The sequence below is a fragment of the Lagopus muta genome, chromosome 1 (genome assembly GCF_023343835.1).
Source record: "Lagopus muta isolate bLagMut1 chromosome 1, bLagMut1 primary, whole genome shotgun sequence".
Taxonomy (NCBI): Eukaryota; Metazoa; Chordata; class Aves; order Galliformes; family Phasianidae; genus Lagopus; species Lagopus muta.
In genome coordinates, this window is record NC_064433.1 from 9,994,996 (window position 1) to 10,016,908 (window position 21,913).

Consider the following 21,913-nt stretch of genomic DNA (forward strand, 5'->3'; position numbering starts at 1 on the left):
GCTCTCCAGCAGTGAAGACCACGAGTGATTTTTTTAGTTTGATGACAGCTCTGTACCTAAGCTATTTCTCTGTTTTCATGACGTACTCTGCTACAGCTAGTAAGTAATTTGGAGTTACTGGTGCATGAGGTATCTATTGCTGAGGTGCTGGTTCTGAATGCATTGTTATAGTAGCTGTTTCTAAGCCACAGGTAGTAAATCTTGGATGGTTTCATGAAAAAATGTGCAAGGGTCCTCCTTATTCTGGGCAGTTAATGCTAAGGTAGCGTTTCCTTTGAGTAGCTTCCACCCGTGTCAGGGATGGAGGAGAGTTTTTAGTCTTGTGCTGTTTTAAGGGAGCTTGCCACTGATAATAGAGATCAAACATGAGAAGCAGTGAATCAGGTCCAAAATTCATTCAGAGCCTCTAGTCGGGTTTGAAAGGAGATGAGGCCAAGGGATAGGTTAGAGACAAGGCTACAGTGTGTATCTAAGGTCAGACCAAGATACATGACTGGAAAAAAGCCAGAACTGGGCAGAGAGATGGTGAAGGATCTGGATGACAAGATTTATACGGAGTAGTTGAGGTCACTTGTTCAGAGCAGAGGAGCTGAGCGGAGGCCTCATGGCAGCCTGCAGATCCTCACAGGGAGTGGAGGGGGAGTGCTGATCTCTGCTCTCTGTGACAGCAACAGGGCCCAAGGGAATGGCAAGGAGCTGAGTGGGGAGGGGGGTGGAGTTAGGGAAAGCACCAGAGGTCACAACACCAAGCCTGGCGGAGTACAAGAAGAATTCGGACCGTGTTCCAAGACATAGAGTTTCAATTTTGGGTGGTTGCGTGTGGAGTCAGCATTTGGACTTGATGGTCCTTGTGGATATTGATCGTTTAGCCAAGTGTCATGCAAGCTTAGCTGAGGAATCAGATCTTGAAGGTAGCATTGAAGTAGCAAAAAAATCAATAGATTTATCTTTGTATAGACAGATAAGGTGGAGGTGTTCTGTGTCTCTATTCCAAAACATGTTTCAGGGTAGGAAGAGATATATTATTATTGATTAAGAATTGAAATTCTGAGTTTGGACTTCAGAAGCTCTGATATCATATGATTTCTACATCCATAGAAGTACTTGATGATGGAACAAAGATTAGCAGATATGCAACCTAAACTTCAGCCATGTTACCTCTGAAGAAAAATCTCCTTTGTTTTTCGAATGGGAGAACAAACAAAAGAAGAGGCAAAGAAATTCTGTTGTGGTTTAGAATTATTCATCATGAACTATTATTCTTTGTTATTTGGGTAATCTATGCAAACAATGCCAGGGCTGCTGGCCATCCAAAATGCAGATAATTTCATACTCTCAGGATCTTGTATGATAAACTAGCTTTTCTAGCTGTAATATAAAGCATGAGGGCCATTAAATAAAATTCCAGCCTTGCAGAAGATGCCAATGTCTGCCATAGTATAGCACAAGTCGTACGATGAATGTGCATCTTTCATTCTTGCAATTTGTGCAGAAATGTTTGACTTTCCCTAGCAAGTCTTATACAAAGCAAGGAGAATGTCTCTTTGTAAGAGATTTATAAATATGTCCTTGAAGAGTGAGTGGAGAGATGCATGTTCTGCTGAGAAATTGGCAGTTTTTTTCTCATCTTTACCACATTCAGCTGTTGTCCTTGTTCTTGTCCTGTTTCCTATTAATGTAACATTTCCCCCAACCCTCCTCCCCCCTCCATTTTCTTTTCTAAAACCTTGCAGTTCATTAAACAGGAATACTTAGCATTTAGAAAGTAATTTTAATACATTCTTTCCTGAATACAAGAGTCCGTGGCTATTGACTTAAGAGACAAATTATTTTTTTGTGCTATGACCTTATAGATTTTACTTAGTCATGCAGTGAGGCATTATTCTGTGTGAGATGGTAGGACTTTATTGACAATTTAGAGAGCTTTTAGGAGAACATTAGTGATTAAAGTACTAAAGATGTAAAAGCCAACAGAAATTCACATTCACATGGTCAAAGCAATTTAATAAATTGTGTTCAAATTAGCTCTTCTTAACAAGCCATGGAGCCTGCCAAATTGCAATTTGAAAGGCAAATGAGCACACCTTTGCTGATAAGACCCTTCATGGCTATTTGAGATGAGCTTTTACTAATTGTGTTTGACTGCAAGGTAGGAGGCTTTGAGAATGAAAAGTTTCTTACAAGGTGCTACACTCTGAAGCATGTGTAATTTCCCTGTGTGCTACTGCTCTGAACTGCTGCAGTGCTAGAGTTGAATTACAGAAAAGGGGAGCAGGCAACAAATAAATTATGTACACCTCTCTTAAATAATTGGTGAATATTTTTTTCACTGTTCCTTGACAGTTTAGATAGGTCTCATGCTTTGGGAAAATAAAGAAGTGTGTTAAATCCTGTGTTATTATTGATGCCATTTTTTTTAAAGTTTGTGGGATAAATCTACTGCCAGCGGTAAAAATGGAAGACAGGTCCTCTGAGCGCTGGCATGGTGTAATGCAAAGAGAAGAGTCAGAAATGTGTCTCTATGTGGGATCTTGTGCAAAACTTTTTTTTTTTTTTTTTTTTTTGGATGGGAGGTGGGTAAGTTGAATACAGAGAGTGTTTTTTAGTTATAAACATTGTAAGATTACTTACGTGTGATAATTTCTGAAGCTAACATTGGATCTGGGTTCTCCCAATGGCAGGACCCACAGTGCCTGTTACAAATGCTTTAAGCTGAAGTACGAGGAGGGAGGACTCCTGCTGTGTGTGGCCGTTGTCTTCTTGCTATATGATTCAGGATTTTGAACTATCCTTATAGCTGGTGCTGAAATTCGTAGATAAAATAGGCTAGACTGCTCCTGGATAGTCTGCAGCTTTCAGGCTACTCAGGATGGGAGTGCTGAGGACAGATTCCCTATAGGAGCAAGGTGGATGAAAATTTTGAATGTCTTCAAATTGGGATTTAAAGGGTTATATTTGCTATTAGAATCAGAATCACAGAATGGCCTGGGTTGGAAGGAACCTCAAGGATTATCAAGTTCCAACTCCCCACCACAGGCAGGACCATCACCCTCCCCATTTAATACTAGACCAGGCTGCCCAGGGCTCTATTCAACCTGGCCTTGAACACTTCCAGGGACTGGGTATCCACAACCTCTCTGGGCAGCCTGTCCCAGCATCTCACCAGTCTTGTAGTAAAGAACATCCCTCTAACAACCAACCTATAAATTGAATATAGGGATGAAAATGGACATTTTCCTACCTAGGAAAATTTTCCTTTCCTGGGTTTTCAAACAGTGACCAGTATGGCTTACTGTAATTTTGTACTGAAAGATTAATTCCAGTGAATTATTATTTGCCTGTGCATTCTCAAATTCATCTCTACCATCACAAACTGCACCTCTTGAGCACATACTTGAGTATGCCTTTACATTTTATTTGTTTGTGACCTTCTTAATGTTTGTTTAAAATATTCAGAGAAAAACTCAATTACAATGAAATGGCATTTTTACAGTGCATCACCATTCCCTCTGAATTTTAATATGTTTTGCCTAATTGAAACTCACAAATGAAAAAGGGACTGTATTCAAATTTTCTTATTCTTTTGAATCACACATAAGAAGCAATTGCATGAAAACACCTGGAAAAAGAGACACCAAGGAAAGTGATGCAGATGTACACAGTAACAAATGAAGTTTAAAGAACCTTTGCCTCACTTGATGGTCACTCCAATTTAGATGCTTCTCCACTCCTGATTCAGACCACCTGGACCTATAAAACCAATTGCAAATCTTGCTTTGCCTGGAGAAGCATTGGGTCCCTACATTCACAGCAGTCAATTTAATTCTGGTTGACTGTGTGAACTTGGTGTGTTTCAGAAAAAATGTAAGAAATTATGTAGTGTTCTGCTGTAGGATAATTTTTTTTGGATATTTTAAAATTGAAAATAAACTATAAAAATCATTTAAAATAAATAAACAATTTTGGGGTGCACCTGAGATAAAATTTTTGTGGTGATTTTGAAAATCCAAGCACTGCAAAAGTATTCAACTATAATCTAAGTTCATTAGAAAGATTTTCTTTTGTAACAGCTTTTCTGCTTAGGATGCATTGATACTACTATACCAAGAATTAAAGCCTATTTCAGATACTTAATTACTGGTGCAAAGACTGTATTTCTGGAAAAAAAAAAAAAAAAAGAAAAAAAGGGGAAAAAAAAGAAAAAAAAAAAAAGAAAAAAACCTACAGAACTACCCACAGACAAAAAGAAGCCAAATGAACAAACCTCCCCAAACCTCTAAATCAATGTGAAATTCAAAAGTGATAGAAACCTATGGCAGCTTATGAGACATGCCTGATATAAACTTGGAGATGTAACTGTAACTGTTAGAAATTTGCTTGCGATCAATGCCTATCAGCTACATGCATCAGAGAGAGACAGATATTGGTGAGTCTCTTTTGTGTCTCCATAGCTTTAACCTGAGAAAACTGTCAGGGCTGGTAGGCTCAGCCTGTGTGCATTTTGTTGGTTCTTGTGCTGGATCTCAGCCAGCCATTAGTGCTGGACCTGCTCCTGTGTGTGCCTGGCACTGCCTCCCAGGAGACAGCACAGCCCTCAGGCAGTGTTTCAGAGAGGTGGAGTGCTTGAGTAAACTCAGGCCATCTGTTGGTTGCCTTAGTTAGTTCTCCCCATTTGCCCATAAAGTATCTGCTTTTTTTTTTTTTCTTCTTTTGCCAATTAGTATATTTTTCTTTATACAGTTCTAGTAGGACATAAAAGACAGGGGGAAATGTGTTTTTCTATTTTTCCTTCTTTACTTCTTGTGGTTAGATGCATTTCATTACAGCAGCCTTGTTTAACAAATTAAATTACCCTCTTTATATGTGTTCTGCTTTGTAAACATTTAATGGGTCCTCAGAAATATCCTTTCTTCACGACACAAAAGAAACACAATTACAGTTTCTTTCCCACTTTTTTTTTCCCCTTCATTTTTTTCTCCATTTCCTCCTTCTTCTTTTTTCCTATTTCTCTTATTTTTTTTCTTCTTCTTCCTCTCCTTTCCTCATGAAAACTAATACTATAACATGAATAAATAGATAAGGGACTAAATTGATTACATTATCATAATTTAAATTATTTACTTCAAACATATGTTTGTTGTTCAGCATTCAAGGAATAATTAAATTCAGTAGTAATTATTTGGTTTCAGATTCAATCATCTTTAAGGGATCTGTTTTACTTTTCTCTTAGTCCTCTATAGAAATATGAGTCCTTGAGCATTTAGAAGTTGAATATTCAGTCACCAGAATCAGTCAGTTTTGATGATTTTTAGTAGCACCTTATACCTTTTAAACAAAAAGTTGAAGTTTTTCTTTTGCAAAGCATGCTGGAATTTTCCTTTTATCATTCTGAAGATCTTAAATAAAAACAGAGGACTTACTTAATGATGGCTGTTGTGTCAAATCAGTTTTCTTATTTTGAATGTTATTTGCCATGTTTATTTATTTCTGTTTTTTACCCTTGCAGATATATTTGAAAAACAAAGATTTGTATACTGTGGAAGCCAACAATCCTCGTCAGCTAGTGGAAATTGCAGCCAGAGACATTGAAAAACTGCTGAGCAACAGATCTAAGGCTTTGGTGGTGAGTACTAATTGGTTACATTTTCTATTTACCATTAAAATACATATATATATATGTGTGTGTGTGTGTGTAATAATCTATGTATAATACATATACATATATATGTATGTATGTATATATGTGTGTATTTTTGAATCATGCTTTTGTTGTTTATTTTCCTGCCTGTATGGTTATGGGCAGTGTCAGCCTGATATATACAGGACATGACATGTAAAAAGAGCTCGTGACTTCGTGGTAAAAAAATGAACTCATCAGTTAGTTGGCATAGTGCAGATGCTTATAATATTGACTGACAGATGAGGAACCACGTCCAAGTAACAAATCAAGCCATAAAGAGACTGGAAAATATTCCTCTAAGTGATGCATGTGAATGTTTATGATCACTGTAATTTACAGTCAGTCATGATCTTGAGGAAACAACCTTTTTCTTAAGACATTTAAATACAACTGCGTTATTGAAGTTATAATGTTAATTTTGGTATTATTGCTAAATAAATCTGTTAATATTTGGTCTCTTCACCTTTGTAGTTCATCGCTCTTTCTTGGTAGTAGCAACTAATTCTCCTTCAACAAATGTAGCCATGTGTGAATAGAATTTATATTCAGACTTATTTTTCTGACTTGATAATTTTATCTGTATTTTAATCATGTACTAGCAAAGTTAATCCTGAACTGCCAGTGTGAAGACTGTGCTGTTTAGTAATCTCTTGATTCTTTATTATTTGAATACACTGCAGCTATTTCTTGAAAGGGCTTTTGTCAGTAGTCTCTTTCTGTTCTATTGTGGAAGGCACCAATCTTGCGTATGCTTTTGTTTTAACTCATACTCACAAAAATATGAATCCTAAAAAAGTTTAGTTTCATTTTCAGAAGATAGTGAACAAACATGCATGGGGGATCTGGATGAATTCATAAACATGCTTTTTATAGAGCAGAGCTATCAGGAACAGGCTTGGATGAAATAACAGGTTGGGATTCCCTGAGGAACTGCATATCTACTTTGACTTGCAGATGAGTTCAGATGTGTCATTTAAAGTGAAAGTGAGAAGAAAGAAGGATTAATTTGCCTAACTTTATACATCTGTACTGTAGATGTAGATTTTAGAACTCCGCCGGTTGTCCAAATCTCCCCTTTCATTCAGCGGAATAAAGCAGGCACTTCTCAGTCAGGATTGACCTGACACATTCTCAGTATGCCTTTAAAATGGGATGAACTACAGCCAGAAATATGGACTTCTCTCTTTCTTTATCAGAGGTGTCTGGATATATATGCCTATGCTGCAGGTGTAAAGCTGGGAGAAATGAGTTCCATCCTAGCAGCCCTTTTATCAGTACAGTTTGACTCAACTGGAGAAACAGTCTGCAAGTGAAACTGCTGCTGCATACTATGCTGGGGGCTAAACTTCTTGTGGAAATGAGAGAAATGAGAGGTCATTCGCTTAGTCAGTTCTTTGTGCTTAGGTACCACAGAAGGTATGCGTTTTCTGCTTAACAGAAGTTGATTCTTCCATTTCCCATAGCTTCCCTAACACGTAATGTAAACCAGTGTTATCTGGTAAAACTTCTCTGCTTCAGTCAAATAGATGTAAAATGCCGATAATATTTTTCTTTGCTTTCCTTTCCTAACTCAGTAGGCATGTGTTTATGTAGTCTATGTATACTATGGACTTTGTATTATTACTGCAAAATACACCTGTTTTTTTTTTTTTTTTTTTTTTTTTTTTTTTTTTTCCTGTTATTTTCCATGAATTCATATAAGTCTGTTTTGTTGAAGTTATTACAGCCAACTCTTACTGTTTTCCTTAGGTTCAGGACTCTCGTAGGGATTTTTGTGTATGTGTGACGTTGTGATCATAAAGCCCTGAGAAAATCAGATAAGTATATCATGTTTACTTTAGAAAAGATTCTAGAACAGTTCTTCTGTGAATCTAGGTGAAGGGCATCCAACTTCATGTTAGACAACTGCTCGATCACTCTTTGAAGAGGGTAATATGATTCAGATCCTTGAAGTAAAAGAAGATTAAATTAGGGAAAGAATACTCCTTCAGACCACTTTTGTATCTTTTCTTTTTTCTTTTTCAAAAAAAGTTTTTTTAGGACTTCTCAGATAATTTTAAACAATTAAGCCAATACAACCTGAAGGCAAATGAAAGTCCTTCAGATGCACTAGCGGCTAAAGACTTATGAGTTTAAAACCAATTTTATTAGTTTGGAGGATGTGACTCACAATGTCTTTAATGCTTGAGGCTGGCATTACTGCCAGTGCTGCAACAAATGTACAGCACTTACTATTTTTAACTACATGCCATCATTTCAGGATGTACACAGTGGTTCTGTGCATAACAGCAAGAATTTGGCTTGGCATCTGTATCAGTGCACGGTGAAATTCACCCTCAAATGATGGCAGTATCTTAGCTCTCTCCTACCCAGAACTGCATTTGCTTTGCCGTTCTTTAAATTCTAATAAGTGCTGTGGAGATAACCTCTACAATTTTGGATTTTTTTTTTTTTTGACTGCGAACCACCAGAATTTGCAAACATTAATTACATGATTGCAACATACATTTGAAATACTTTTTGCAGCAAACTGCTTGAAATGGTCTGCTGAAACTTTACTTTTGTTCAAGAAGGACTGAGTTGACTTGCAAATGTTATCAGATTTCCAGTATTTGCTTTGGCACAAGGTTCTGTGAATTTTGTTTACTTTTATGTTCTAATTCTCTCTATATATATATCTACGTGGTAATCTCATGTGCTTTCATAGACTTCCCTCTCTCCATTTTATTTTTGTTGCTGCTGTTTGTTTGTAATTTAAATATTTATGTGCATTCAAAAATAAAATTGATAGTCTTTTGCTTCAGATCAGCTTTCCGGCTGTGTTCAATCAATCATTGATTTAGAAATGAGCTTTATATCTCAGAATTAATAAGGCTGTGTCAGTGTTGATCAATCATTTCAATACTAATTTCACTGTTTAATTTAACTTCTGATTTCTGATTCAGATATTCTTCTCAACCATTATCAAAGTTAGTTGTTCTGAGGAATTCTGTTATTGTTTCTTTAAAAAATGCATTTCTTATGCATATTCATGTACCTAGGGACTTAGTCCAATTTAAAATTAAAAAAAGAAAAAGCCTAAAAAGCATTACTTAAGGGGAGAAATACCCTTTTATTAATCTCAGCCCTAGGCAGATTTCTTTGCTGACTCGTATTCTACATTATTTTTAATTCTAGAGCATTTTATGCTGGTTTCCCTTGTGCTATCACCTTAAGAGCTCCTTACGGCTCAGTTATTTGTACTGGCTTTTCTATTTGCAGTTATCCCGGATTTATATCAGAGCTTTCAGTGACTCCTGATTTCTAAACCTTCCTATTTTTAGGAAGGTTTTTATACACGTGAAGCTTGTTTGCTATTTCCTGAATCTGAGCCAATAGTGTCTATTAAAAGAATTTCTTCACCTTCCGTATGTGTTTTTCTTCTTTTTTTCAAGGTCTACCTTTATGCATGTATTTTGTAAACTTTGTCTGAAGCTGAATCATTTATCTGAAATTTGAGTTATCTTAAATCTCCAGGGTCACATTTTCTGTGAAATCAGGAGTGGAGTTGAATGGAACTGTTACTAATGACTGCGCAGAGGGTTTTACCGTTGGGGCTAACATGACTCAAAGTGTTAATTAAGACCTGAATCCCAAAAAGAGCTTGATGGAAGAGGCTCATACATCCTCCAGTAATGCGATGAGAAAGGTGCCAGTAAAGGTTATCAGCGGTGTCATTGTTCAGACACAAGTATATCCCAGGGGTGCCACGATCTTCCCTAGGCGTGCTACACAAACAATGCTTGGGCAAAGTTATAATAAGCAAGTAAATGACTTTTCTAATAATACGTTGGCTTCCCTTAAGTTGCAAGAGCACCTTTAAATAAAAAATAACATTTGCATACTAAATTATTCCTATTTTCATGTACCATTGTGCTCAGTAACTCTCTGTGAAAGGCAGAATTACTGTGCCTTACACAGAAAGGCTTGATTAAGTTAGAAAAGCTTTGTGATGTCGTATCTGTTTCCATATGAGAAAATAAGAAAAATTTGTACAATGGTGACATGTTAATTCTGTAAGGAATGAAATTATATTGTTCTTCCATGTTAATTTATGCTTGGGAGCAGCTTCAGAGGTGATTGAAATAGGTATGTAGTGGACAAAGAGAATAGAGGAAACCCTGACGTTAACTCAGAGGTATTTGCTAGGTGGTGGTTACTAGAAACTGTGAACCACAGAAGAAAAACTTAGGATGGAAATGCAAGAGGAGGGATGCATAGTAAGTATTTTGTGAGTATTGTTAGAAATACTGAAAAGAGTGCATGACTTGTTAATTTATAAAATTTGGTTTAAGGAGTAAGAAATATTTTCCCACAGACATTTAAAACCTACTTAACACAAAATTACAGAATTGACTCATTATGCATCTCTTTATTACTGATGCAGAAAAAAATTGTAAACATCCTGACTTACAAATTAAGTTTTTTTGTTTTTTTTTTATTTTTTATTTGAATATAAATTACTTTATAAAAGAGTATATATGAAATAAGTGTTTTCCAAGAGGCTGTTTTGGGATTTTGTTTCTCACTTATCCTTTTCACTGTGGCAAATGAAACTTAGAAATCTTAGCTTAAAGTAATGTTTGACCCAATGCTGCGTGCTACACCTAGGGTGCAGTGTGTTTTTGCAGCCCTTAGCCTTCTTTAGCCCAACTGAATAGCCTATTACTAGTTAGGTACTGAGGAGCATCTCTGATCTTCTATTAAAGGAAAATTTTTGTTGTTATTTTTTCATCTGAAGAGAGTTTAGATATTATAAGTAACAGTCAAAATTAAGAGAGAAAATAATAATAAAAGAATAGCTACAAACAGCATTTGCAAGCTTGATCTGCAGAAAATCTTAGAAACAACATTAGAATGTCCTATTTCCTGTTTCAAAGAATCATAGAATCACTGAGGTTGGAAAAAACTTCCAACCATCCACCTGTCACCAATATTTCCCACTAAACCGTGTCCCCGAGTAAAATATCTAAACAATTCTTGAACACCTACAGGGATGGTGACAGGTAGTTACGCAGAGTGATAAGGTCTCCCCTGAGCCTCCTATTCTCCAGATTAAATAAATCCAGTTTCCTCAGCCGCTTCCCATAAGACTTGTGCTCCAGACCCCCCATCAGCTTCATTGTCCTTCCCTGAACACACTCTAGGGCATTAATGTCCTTCTCGTAGAGAGGGCTTATAACTGAACACAGTACTCAAGGTACAGCCTCACCAGTGGTGAATATAGAGGGATGATCACTTCTCTGCTCTTGCTGACAACATTATTTCCTGATACAAGGCAGGAAGCACTTTATTTTCCAAATTTCTTTAGACATAGCAGTCAGATATCTTCATTCTAGCCTTTATGCCTTAGTTTCTTCTGAAAACTAAGCAAAGTGAGTTTCCATGGAAACTGAGGCACAGATTGTGAGCTAGGAGACAGGTTCCCTGTGTGTGACATTGGGACATGTCCAAGGTGCAGCACTATGGCTGTAAATGAGGAGTTTACTTTAGATATCATTTGAACATAGCTGTTAAGGTGTATCCAGATCCTTCATATTTTCCTGCCCATCTGAAATAAGGCTTGAGTATCTCCCAATACAAATGCTTAAATAAGCATTTGTAATGTGTTTTGAGACAATAGGGCAGAGTAGCTGTCACTTTAAAAAGGATTGGGATTTTTTCCGTTCTTTTTTTGTGTTTTTTTTATTAGGTATTTCTTCAGTAGGATTACAGAGTCAGAACTCTAGCTCTATTTATAAGTTTACTTTTTATATCTCCAACAATTCTGTGTACGCCAAGTAATTCACCAAGATGGGAAATGTCTAAACTTTATTTCTGAATACTTCATGCGAGTATTCAGAAACGACACTGTCATCTCCTTTTTGCAGTATTATGTCTAGATTTCAGTTCATGACTAGAGCTGCTCCAAATAATAGAAATTGCAGCTGCAGACATGACAGAAGCTTTGCATGTGAGTTTTAAAACTGGTACTGAGGTTCTTTTAAAACTGGCTTTGCCTGGAAAATTTTCACACCAGGGAAAAAGGCTTTTCTGGACTGTTACTGAGTCAGTTAGCCTGTATCAACCTTACTTAAATCTCCAGATGTTAATGTAATGTATTTTGAAAGTCAGTTGTACTTGCTGAAGCAGAAAAAATTATGGTTTGGAATGACAGCTAGTGATATGTGACACTTATGAAGTCAAACATTTGTCAGCTTGTCCACTTGTCAGATATATGAATTTGTTTTTACTTATCTTGCCTTGAGTCTTGTTTTATTAACTGAAATCCAGGTTCTATAGATACAACATTATGCCTCAGAGGATAGATTCACATAACTCACATAACTTGCAAGGCATCATAAAAGTCTGGAAAAATAAATCAAAAGGCTTGCGATGGAAGTTCTTACAGATATTGCCTGTTTCAGTGCTTTTACTTTCCATGGTTTAGTTGCTCTGGCTGCTGCATATCTAGTATTCCTGTTGACAGATATAGAGGGGTCATCCCTCCCACTTCCCATAGATAGGCATGAGTCATTGTTTTAATTTTTGTAGACCAGAACCGTATAGAATGCTGAAGTGGTATCTAGTACGCTAGCTTAGAGAGACACCTGCTGAATCTCTGTCCTGCTAGCACTGTATTGCAGCTAGAGTTTTAAGAGTGACTGAAATAATGAAAGATAAAAAGAGCTTGCAACTAATTGTATTATTGTGTGTTCACCTTCACAGTTTAACTTCTTTCTCCCTACACAGTAGATGGTTACTGATACCGTAGTTTCTTTGTTGCTTTCCCATTAGGTACGTGGGGAAAACAGGAGTGATGATTGCTGCAGCATTTCTTTTCTATTCAGTCTGCTTCATTTATTCATTTAGCTAATTCCCTTATAAAATAAAATAAATGTCCATGGCTAATTTGCCAGAGGTTATGTTGTTGCTGTTATTCAAACTCTGTTGGGAATTCTTGTGTGTGTGTTTGTGTGTAACATTGAGTTTCTTTATCTAGATTTATGGATACTCAAATTTCATTTGAGAAAGATATTCTGTAGGTGCTTAGCTCCACTACACTGTGCTTTAGCCTGAGCTGGGGAGGGGAGTTGGCTTAGCAGCAGTTAAAAATGTGAAACTCCTCCAGAGTTCTTCAGATTTCTTTTTGCTTCGCTACTTTTTCAGCTTCAGAAACTCAGTTTTAAAGCAAAAGAATGCAATCCAAACATTTGTTCTTTCTCTTCCTGGATTTATCCCAGCTTTTGCCTCCAGGGTATTGCTACCCTGCTTAGCTGAAGCTTACCCTCAGGCAGCTTCTGCTTTGCACTGGGCTTTTGTGGCAAGGTTTTGGCTGTCGGGGTGGCCTCAGTGAGCAGAGTCCAGTACTGCCCCATGTCAGATCAGAGCCAGCTCCAAAAGGGACTTGCTGCTGCCAGAGCTGAGCCTTGAGCAATGCTGAATGTGTCAATGGGAGAGCAGGTTTAAGGAAGGCAAAACTGCTGTGCACGCAGCAGCTGGGAGACAGAAGTGAGAAATAAGAGAGAAGCAGCCCTTCGGCCCCCAAGGAGAGTGCAGTAGGTGTTCCAGGCACAGAGTAGAAGCTCCCTGCAGCCCAAGACAGGCATGTGGTAGAGCGGGCTGCCCCCTGCAGCCCATGGGTACAGTGTGGAGCTGATCTCCATGTACAGTCATGGAGGAGTCCACAGTGCAGCAGTGGCTGTGGCCTGAAGGATGTACAGTCCATGGATACCCCTGCAGGAGCGGTCCTGGGTTGAAGCTGCAGTCTATGAAGAGGACCCTGTGGTGGGTCAGGAGGGCCAGGGGAGTTGCTGCCTGAGGAGACAGTGCTGGAGCAGTGCCTGAATGGTGGGCTTCTGCTATATGGTATGTGAGAGCTGTGGCCTGTGGGGAAACCCACATGGGGTGAGTTCAGGAAGGACAGCATTCTGTGGGAAGGACTCCACACTGAAACAGGGGCAGAGAGTGACCTTGAAGGAACAGCAGAGATCAAGTATTACGGACTGACCACAGCCCCCATGTTGCTGTGCTGCTCAGGTGGAAGATGTGGAAGAGAGTCGATGGGTAGAAGGGTTTTATTTTAGTTTGCTTTTAGTTCCTTGCTGCTCTTGCCTGTTAATGATAGAAGTAAATTACATTAATATCCATATATTATGTTTTGCCTATGACATTAATGGTTATTATAATGGGTATTATGACATTAATACATCTGTATCTTAACCCCCAAGCCCCTTTTCCATTGTGCTTTCTCTCTACCTTCCTTCAAGGAGGGGAAGTGAGAGCAATTGTGATGGAGTTTTGCTACCCACCAGGCTGAAAACATGACATTCTTAAGATATTTCTGTTTTCCTTTTGTTTGCTTCTGCCTGATAGACAGAGACAACTGTACTTGTTTATTTCTTGATCTGAGGAGTTCTATTTAGATAATCTCCCCAAAATCTCCCCAAAATAAAGAAGTTGAACTTCACTCCATTCACCTCAGCCGAGCGATCCAGCCTAAATCCCCCTGAAGGGCCGCCCTACCCTCAGGCAGATCAATGCCACCTCCCAGCTTAGTGTCATCTGCAAACTTACTGAGGGTACACTCAATCCCCTCATCTAGGTCATCAATAAAGACATTAAACAAGATGGGCCCCAGTACCGACCCCTGGGGGACACCACTTGAAACGGGTTGCCAGATGGACTTAGCTCCATTAACAACTACCCGTTGGTCACGGCCCTGTAGCCAGTTCCTTACCCAAAGGATTGTATACCTGTTCAGACCACGGGCAGCCAGTTTCCCCAGAAGAAGCCTGTGGGAGACTATGTCAAAGGTTTTGCTGAAGTCTAGGTAGACTACATCAACAGCGTTTCCCCCATCTACCAGTCTGGTCACCCAGTCAATAGAAGAAGATGAGGTTGGTCAAGCATGACCTGCCTTTCATGAACCCGTGCTGGATGGGCCTGATCCCCTGGACACCATGCACGTGCTGTGTGATCTCACCCAAGATGATTTGCTCCATTATTTTCCCCAGTACTGAGGTCAGGCTAACAGGCCTATAGTTCCCCGGATCCTCCTTACGGCCCTTCTTGAAGATGAGAGTCACATCAGCAAGCCTCCAATCCTCTGGGACCTCACCAGTTAACCAGGTGTGCTGATAGATGGCCAAGAGCGGCTCGGCAATCACCCCCGCCAGCTCCCTCAGCACCCGAGGGTGTAGCCCATCCAGTCCCATGGATAAATATTCCAAATGACGAGGAATGTATTTTAGAGATTTTTAATTCCCATCTTAAAAAACAAACAAACAAATAAAACCCTACAGAACTTAAATATGACAAGTTCTCTTTGAGTTGTGGCACTTTCTATAAGGATTTTAGAGTTTTAATATATTCTCAAAACATTTGAGTGTAATTCAGTTTCATTTGCATTTCAGAGGACAGATTAAAAACACAAATGAAGGTGAATGGAACTCTGCCTGATGGCTATGTGCAAAATCATCAAGGACTTTTGGGTCTTCAGGCTAAAAATTTCAATGTCCTGATCTCATAGCAACTTTTGCCCTGAAAATCAGTACGTAATGTTGGAAATAAAAGACCTTTCAGGGCAAGACAGATTTTATCAAGAACAGTAGGAGTTCCTGACATGCCCTTAGTTTTCTGTGTTTTCATGTTTTTCTCATCACTTGTTTTTCCTTAGTAGTATGTATGTGGACAGGAAAAAGTACAGGTATTGAAATGAGTTGGTGATACTTGGTACAGATGAAGTGTATGAAAGAACTGATTGAATTTATTCATTACATTGAGTCATACCGGTCTCCTGCTGTTTAAACCTGGAAGTTACATTTATCAATAGTTAGAAGGCCCACAGAAAAGTTGTTCCCCTAGCAAAGCAGTAAGATTTCAGTTTTCTATTTGGAGTGATAATAAAGCCAGGGGTTAGCTTATGGGATAAGAGCACACGGAGTGCCATGGGTTAAGGTAGCCTACATAGTCAGTCTTCTGTCCTGACACTGATGTGGGAAGTTGCTGGGTAGGCAGAGCATGCAAGCCTTGTTTTGTCTATGTGTGTAATCTACTACTTACAGTATTTGAATTAGAAATTTTAAAGAACACATTTCTGCTTGTTCCCTTCAGTATCTGTTGGTAAGCTTATTCAGAAACTTGCCAGTACTACCTGCTTTTGCTATGTCCTGCAGTAAGTCATTCCAAAAGCTTACTATTTATTGGGTAAAAAAGTGTTTTCTCCTATCTGCTCTAAATTGATCTCTGACTGGTTTCAGCAAGTGCTGCCTAGTCCACTATTGCCAGATTTGTTATATGACACTTTTGGCGTTTAGTAGATAACCTCAGCCAAATCTGCTGTCAGCCTTTGTGTCTTCCAAAAGGAGTCCTGACTCTTCAAGTATCTCTTCAAAAAGCTGTTTTACAGATAATGAATAACTGTTCTAGAGCAGATGCTTCCATCCCATTAATCATTTTATGTACGTATTTGGAACAGAGGAACCTTAGATACCATGCGCAAGGGTCTTCTAGTAATCTTGACTGGCTGCATCATGCTCCAGGTCATCCTCTAGAATATGACTGATAACAGGTTATTCATCTTCCAGCACATTTTCCCTCATTTCTCTTCTAACTTTAAACACAGTCCTTTCACACACAGGCCTAAGATCAGAAGATAATGGCAAAAGTCTCAGATGTGTGTAACAACAAGTTCTCAAGCACACAATTGTCAAGAAGAAAAAATCAACGAAAGATCACTACCACTCTGACATTTGTTTCTTAATTTAAAAGAGCAAAACCCTAAGCTTTACTATTTGAAAGAAGAGCATAGTTACAGTTATTTCATTTCCCTAATGAATACATTGCAGGAATGAAACTGTCATTTTCAGATGTTTTTTTTCCTTTTTCTTGGTTGAATTTTAGTAAGATGTAGCTGAACACAATACATTGTCACTGTGGAGCCTGAGTAGAATTAAATTTAAAAATACCTGATTTGACTAATGAAATCTGTACACAAATCTGACTAGCTCTCAACTTCAGTAGAACTCTTTCTGCAGTGAGAACCCATTAAATTGTGAAAAGGACATCAGATTCTGATTTTTAAGCCTGTCATAGAGCTCTGTTCCCTTGTTTTTGAATGTTGCAAAGAACAAAACCCCACACATTGGTATAATTGCATTACCTAATGTACAACAACGAGTAGTCAAATTGTCTTTCCTTTCAAACAATCAAAATTTTTCCCCCTCTAAGTTCAGCATTTTGTTTTCTGAGTGTTAGGTGATCCATCTATAATGTGATTATAATGCTTTTTAAACACTTAAAGTATACCGAAATGCAATGTATGGCTGAATAAAAGTTTGAATTCAGTAGTGTAATGGATTGCTTCCAGAAACATTTGAGTTTTCCTCAAGCATTAGGGTAGCATTTTCTGTGCTGGTATTTCAGGAGCGTGGCTAATTGGAAGCTGCAAGAAAGAATGCAGGTAAATCTGGGGCTTTTCCAGACAAGCTTTAAAGAAGTCAGATCATCAGGGCTTGAATCCTCTGAAATGAGTTGCTGTAGGTCTAGTTAAGAAGAAATACCATATTTCTGTCTTCTTGGCAATATAGTGCAGACTCAGGTAATACATTCTCTTGGCATCTTTGTTTGATAGATTTTTCTTTACAATTCTAAGGTGTCCACTTGCTACCTTTATTTCACCTCTTGTGCTTTCTAATGGAATTCCTATGCTAACACGTTCCTTACGGGCAGTTCCTGTCAACTTTCTATGCTACGTTGGCCTTTTATGCACAATACAGAAGGCATATTTCCCCAGAAACTCAGCACTTTCCTCACATCATAAGCCTCTGTGGAAAAGCTCGGAAAGTGGGATCAGCTGAATGGAAGCAGCATAATGTATTGTTTTGTGCTATTTTTTGAAGGCCTAAATTGCAGCTTGTAACTTTCTGTGATCCAGTTATGAATCTGCTGATAAACAAATGTAAACTTCACCTGTAAAAAACCCAAATAAAACACTAGAGGCTGAGGTGCATCACTTGTTTTTTTAAGTTAATTTTTTTGGTGAATTAAAAGTTCCCCTTTGATTGGCAAGCCTCAAGAAACAATGATTTTATGATGTGTTAATGTGATGAAATCACAGTTTCTTCAAAGTCCAGTGTCTGTCCAGAAACATTTTTCACTTCCTTTCATGTATCTGCTTAGAGAATACAAATTACTGTTTTTCAGTTAGATTCCTAAAGGCACCAGATTTACCATATATATAGATTTAACTTCTCACATGAAGGTGAAAGTGCTCCCCAGTGGTCTCTCTGCAAGTGTTCACATGTCTGTTCCTAGTGTTGTGAGGAAGAGAGACTTACTGTTATTTTTTTTTTTTTGTAACTTTGTCTTTTTTTTGAGTATTGGAATAAGATTCTATATCTCTAATTGCTGTCCAGAAAATTAGCAATGTGGCATCAAATGTGTCTTCAATCTGAGGACTCTTAATTAATCACAAGCTGGATTGAATGGAATTACATTATTCTTCCTTTGTTATTCCTCCATTCAACCATTGCTGAGCCAGTGTACGGGGAATGGAAGATTTGTGTAACCAAAAGAGAGGATAATACAGAAGGGCTTGGATCTTAGTTTGCATAGCACGTGGATGAGAGTAAAATCTATTTTCTATTGGTCTCTGTATATATTTAAACATCATTATCATCTTCCTTACTCTTCAAGACATTTTAGTGAGGAAGGGCAGATGGTCAGAATATGGACTGGACAGGATACCTATGAATTAACCTCCGTAGATGGATATTTGCAGGGATATTAGCTGCACTCACAGTCCTGGTAGTGCTTCAGTATCAGACTTCTAATTATAATTACCTAGGGACATCTTTGCTCTGAAAAGGGGATTCTCTGATGCTTTGTCAGCAAGGTTAGTGAATAAAGTTTTTCAAGTCAGTGTTCTTTTTGTGTATGTTCTACTTAAGCAAGCTCTAGGCTTTTAATTTATCTTATATTTTTGTATTCTTTCCTTTTAGAAAGTATGCCTTTGATACCTTATACACTGCATTTATAAAATTCTATTAATATTTTGCATGCACAAAAGCAATCAGTTTCTTCTCTAGTCTTCTTTTGAGCTGGTGGAAGTGCTCTTAGTCAAACAAAATTACCATCAGGGGAAGATGTAGAGCACCAGTTCTCAAGAGAGAGGATTGGCATTGGATTGTGATGGCCAGAAAAATATAACTTTCATTTAATATTAATTTTAAGAATTGTTTTAAAAATAGCAACATAGGTTTTTAAGTGGTCTCAAATAGAAATCCTTTAGAAGCAACTTTTACATGTTAAGTATTGAATATAATACAGTCAAATATCGAATATTGAAAAACCTGAATATGATAGACTCAAAAGTGCAGGTGGTAATATCTATCATGGACTCACAGAATGGCTTGGGTTGGAGGGTATCTTAAAGATCATCCAGTTCCAATTCATTTGCTACCCACTAGATCAAGCTGCCCAGTACCTTGGCCATCCAGTGTTGGCCATGAATACATCCAGGGATGGGGCATCCGCAGGTTCTTTGGGCAGTTTGTTCCAGTGCTTCACCATCCCCTGAGTAAAATATTTCCTCTTAATATATAGATTTTCTCTCTCCTAGTTTTAAGCCAGTACTCCTTATCCTTGGCTGATATAAACACATTTTGTGAATTTTCAGCACCTTATCTATGTTTAGTTAAGTGTTATCATGAGCCTACTTCAAGATTTTCATTTATTAATAACAAATGAAGTTCTGCCAGTCCTAAGATTCAGTATACCCTGAGACTGAGATTGTTAGTTTTGTTTTGTTTTATAATATAACTGTTTGGGGATTTAATGTATTTTCAATTTGGTATTTCTTATTAAAACTTCAATCAATCCCCACTTGATTGTAATTAAAACTACCCTTAGGCAATAAATTTTGCTCTGTGAAAATATGACAGGTATAATTATGGCAAACCTAATTGTTCATTTATTTTTCACGTGACAAGCTGAGTGTTAAAGTAAGTGATGAAGTAATTAGATGTTAGTTTTCCTTTTAAACAGAAGAACAAAACAAACAGAATTTGTACTTTCCCTTGAACCGGGTCTATATTACCCCCCATAATACCAAATAACCTTATTGATTTAATGAATTCTGAAATTAAATCCAGGCCAAAGATGTAAAGTTGTTGGTTTGTGCCATATTGAACTAGTACAGTGAAAAATATTTCTGTGATGCGGTGGACGTGCTCGAGAAGGCCGTGTGAAGAAGGGTCAAAAGTGCTGGGTTCCTATCCCCTAGTAATGTGGGCAGCACAACAGTGAGTGGGCCACACGAAAGAGGGACTATTATCTTTTCCCCTGCATGCCTCCATTAACATATTCATTACAACCACCTCTAACATTACTAGGGAAGAACATGATTTTTTTTTTTTTTTTTATGCTGTAGTTAACAACCTGAAATTCATCACTGGTTATGTTTTCAGAGTATTTCCTCAAATGTTTTAGCAATGTGACCTGGTACACATCTCAGCAGGTTTCAGCTTCATTACAAAAGGAATTTTTTTGCCCCCTGCAATGAGTTAGCAGGGAGCGCTTGCCAAAACCAAAGAGATCAGTGATGATGGTATGATGCTTAAGGTCTTGCCCTCTTGTATAGAAAACCCTTACATAACCCTTCGGTTTCAATTTTCTCTTGCACACTGGTTATGGCCAGGCTTCTTCTCCTTTGCAGTCTGTGATGTCTCCACACTGGTTTTGTGCTACAGCAGCAGTGACTCACTAATGCTCAGTCCACTGTAAAGTACTAAACAGACAGCCTCTGCTGCTAAATTCAGTAGCTATTCCCTGAGTACCCTTTCTGAGTCAGAGCACTGTGGAGCAATAATTTTGTTTTTGCTGCATGCATGTGTTTGGGAGGATGGTGCATGAGTGGGCATCTGTAATGCTCTTGTTGCTGAGCAGGCAATGAGCAATCCCCCTTGATGTTTGTTTTGGCTTTTTTTTTTTTGCTTTTTTTTTTTTTTTAATAGGGTATTGTGTTGTATTCTGAAATTATCAGGATGCGTTTGTGTTTAAACAGGACTTTAAAAAAGCTAATGTGAAGGAACAGAAAACGCTGGGGGAGCATGTTTACCTGTTCCAAAGGTGATAAAATCAGATTGACTTGAAATCCTACAAGTGAATATTTTCAGGTGCTTTCAAACAGTATCAGTATTTAATAATGTAGAAGATACATGTGTAGCATGCACTCACCATTTCCAAAACATGTTCTCTTTGTAGTTTCACTGGCATGCCAGACTCCCCACCAGGTTAGCTATATATCAGGAGACCTAATCATGGAAGAACATTCTGGGGTTGGTCCTTGCGTGAGCAATGAAAGGGAATGAAAGTCAAAGAGCCAGTTCATGACATGTTGTGCTCTTAAGAGTTTCATATAATGAAATACTTTGTGGGTTTTTACTGCTTGAAAAATATGGCAGCGCATCTAAATGTGATCTCCTTATGTGTACTAAAACTTCAAAAATGGCATGTGCAAATATGTGTATGTAGTGGAAACACAGAGTAGTAACTTCAAACTTAGGGCTATAATCTGAAAAAGATTTTATTAGACATATATATTTGTTTTTCTCTAAAAGTAGAAATCTAAGTGGTTTTTTAAAATCAATTATTGTTTTTATACCTTCTGATTTTTCTTGATACTTTCTAATTTTTTATATACATCTTATTTTTGTGTTATTTTCTAAATCCAGGCTACAGACACTAGCTGGCTACAGCTAAGGGAGTGGAGAATAGAATCATAGAATGACTTGGATTGGAAGGGACCTCAAAGATGATATGGCTCCAATGATCCCACCATGGGCAGGGTTTTTAACCAATAGATCAGGCTTCCCAGGGCACTGTCCAGTGTGGCCTTGAACATTTCCAGGAATGGAGCAGCTGCAACTTCTCTAGGCTGTTAAGTACTGTTATAAGATGCTTTAACTTTTGATTTCATGGTTTTAAACTTGCACTGAAGCATATTAGGCTTCTGACTGTTCTTATGTTCATGAACAGGCTTCCTGTACACGCAGCATATTGACATATACATGTATTTGCATAGATAATCATTGCTGCATTGTAGGCGAAGTTAACGGCTGCAGGCTTATGGCTGTTATGATTTTGCGCAGAATTAAGCATGAACTTAGCATGAAGCATATAAATATTCCTGACATTCTTATCCTTAAAGTC

General features: G+C 37.9%; 1 protein-coding gene across 7 annotated transcripts in view; it reads left to right on the top strand.

The window, feature by feature from the left end:
* Window positions 1–21,913, top strand: part of CACNA2D1 (calcium voltage-gated channel auxiliary subunit alpha2delta 1) — a 356,904-nt gene that overhangs the window by 68,524 nt on the left and 266,467 nt on the right. For all 7 annotated transcript variants that reach the window (XR_007374551.1, XM_048933427.1, XM_048933422.1 and 4 more), the window contains exon 3: window positions 5,507–5,623. Coding sequence is in view for 6 of the 7 variants with exons in the window: in XM_048933427.1 (XP_048789384.1) it covers window positions 5,507–5,623 (117 nt within the window). In the remaining variant the exon portion in view is untranslated. The remainder of the gene's footprint in view (window positions 1–5,506; window positions 5,624–21,913) is intronic.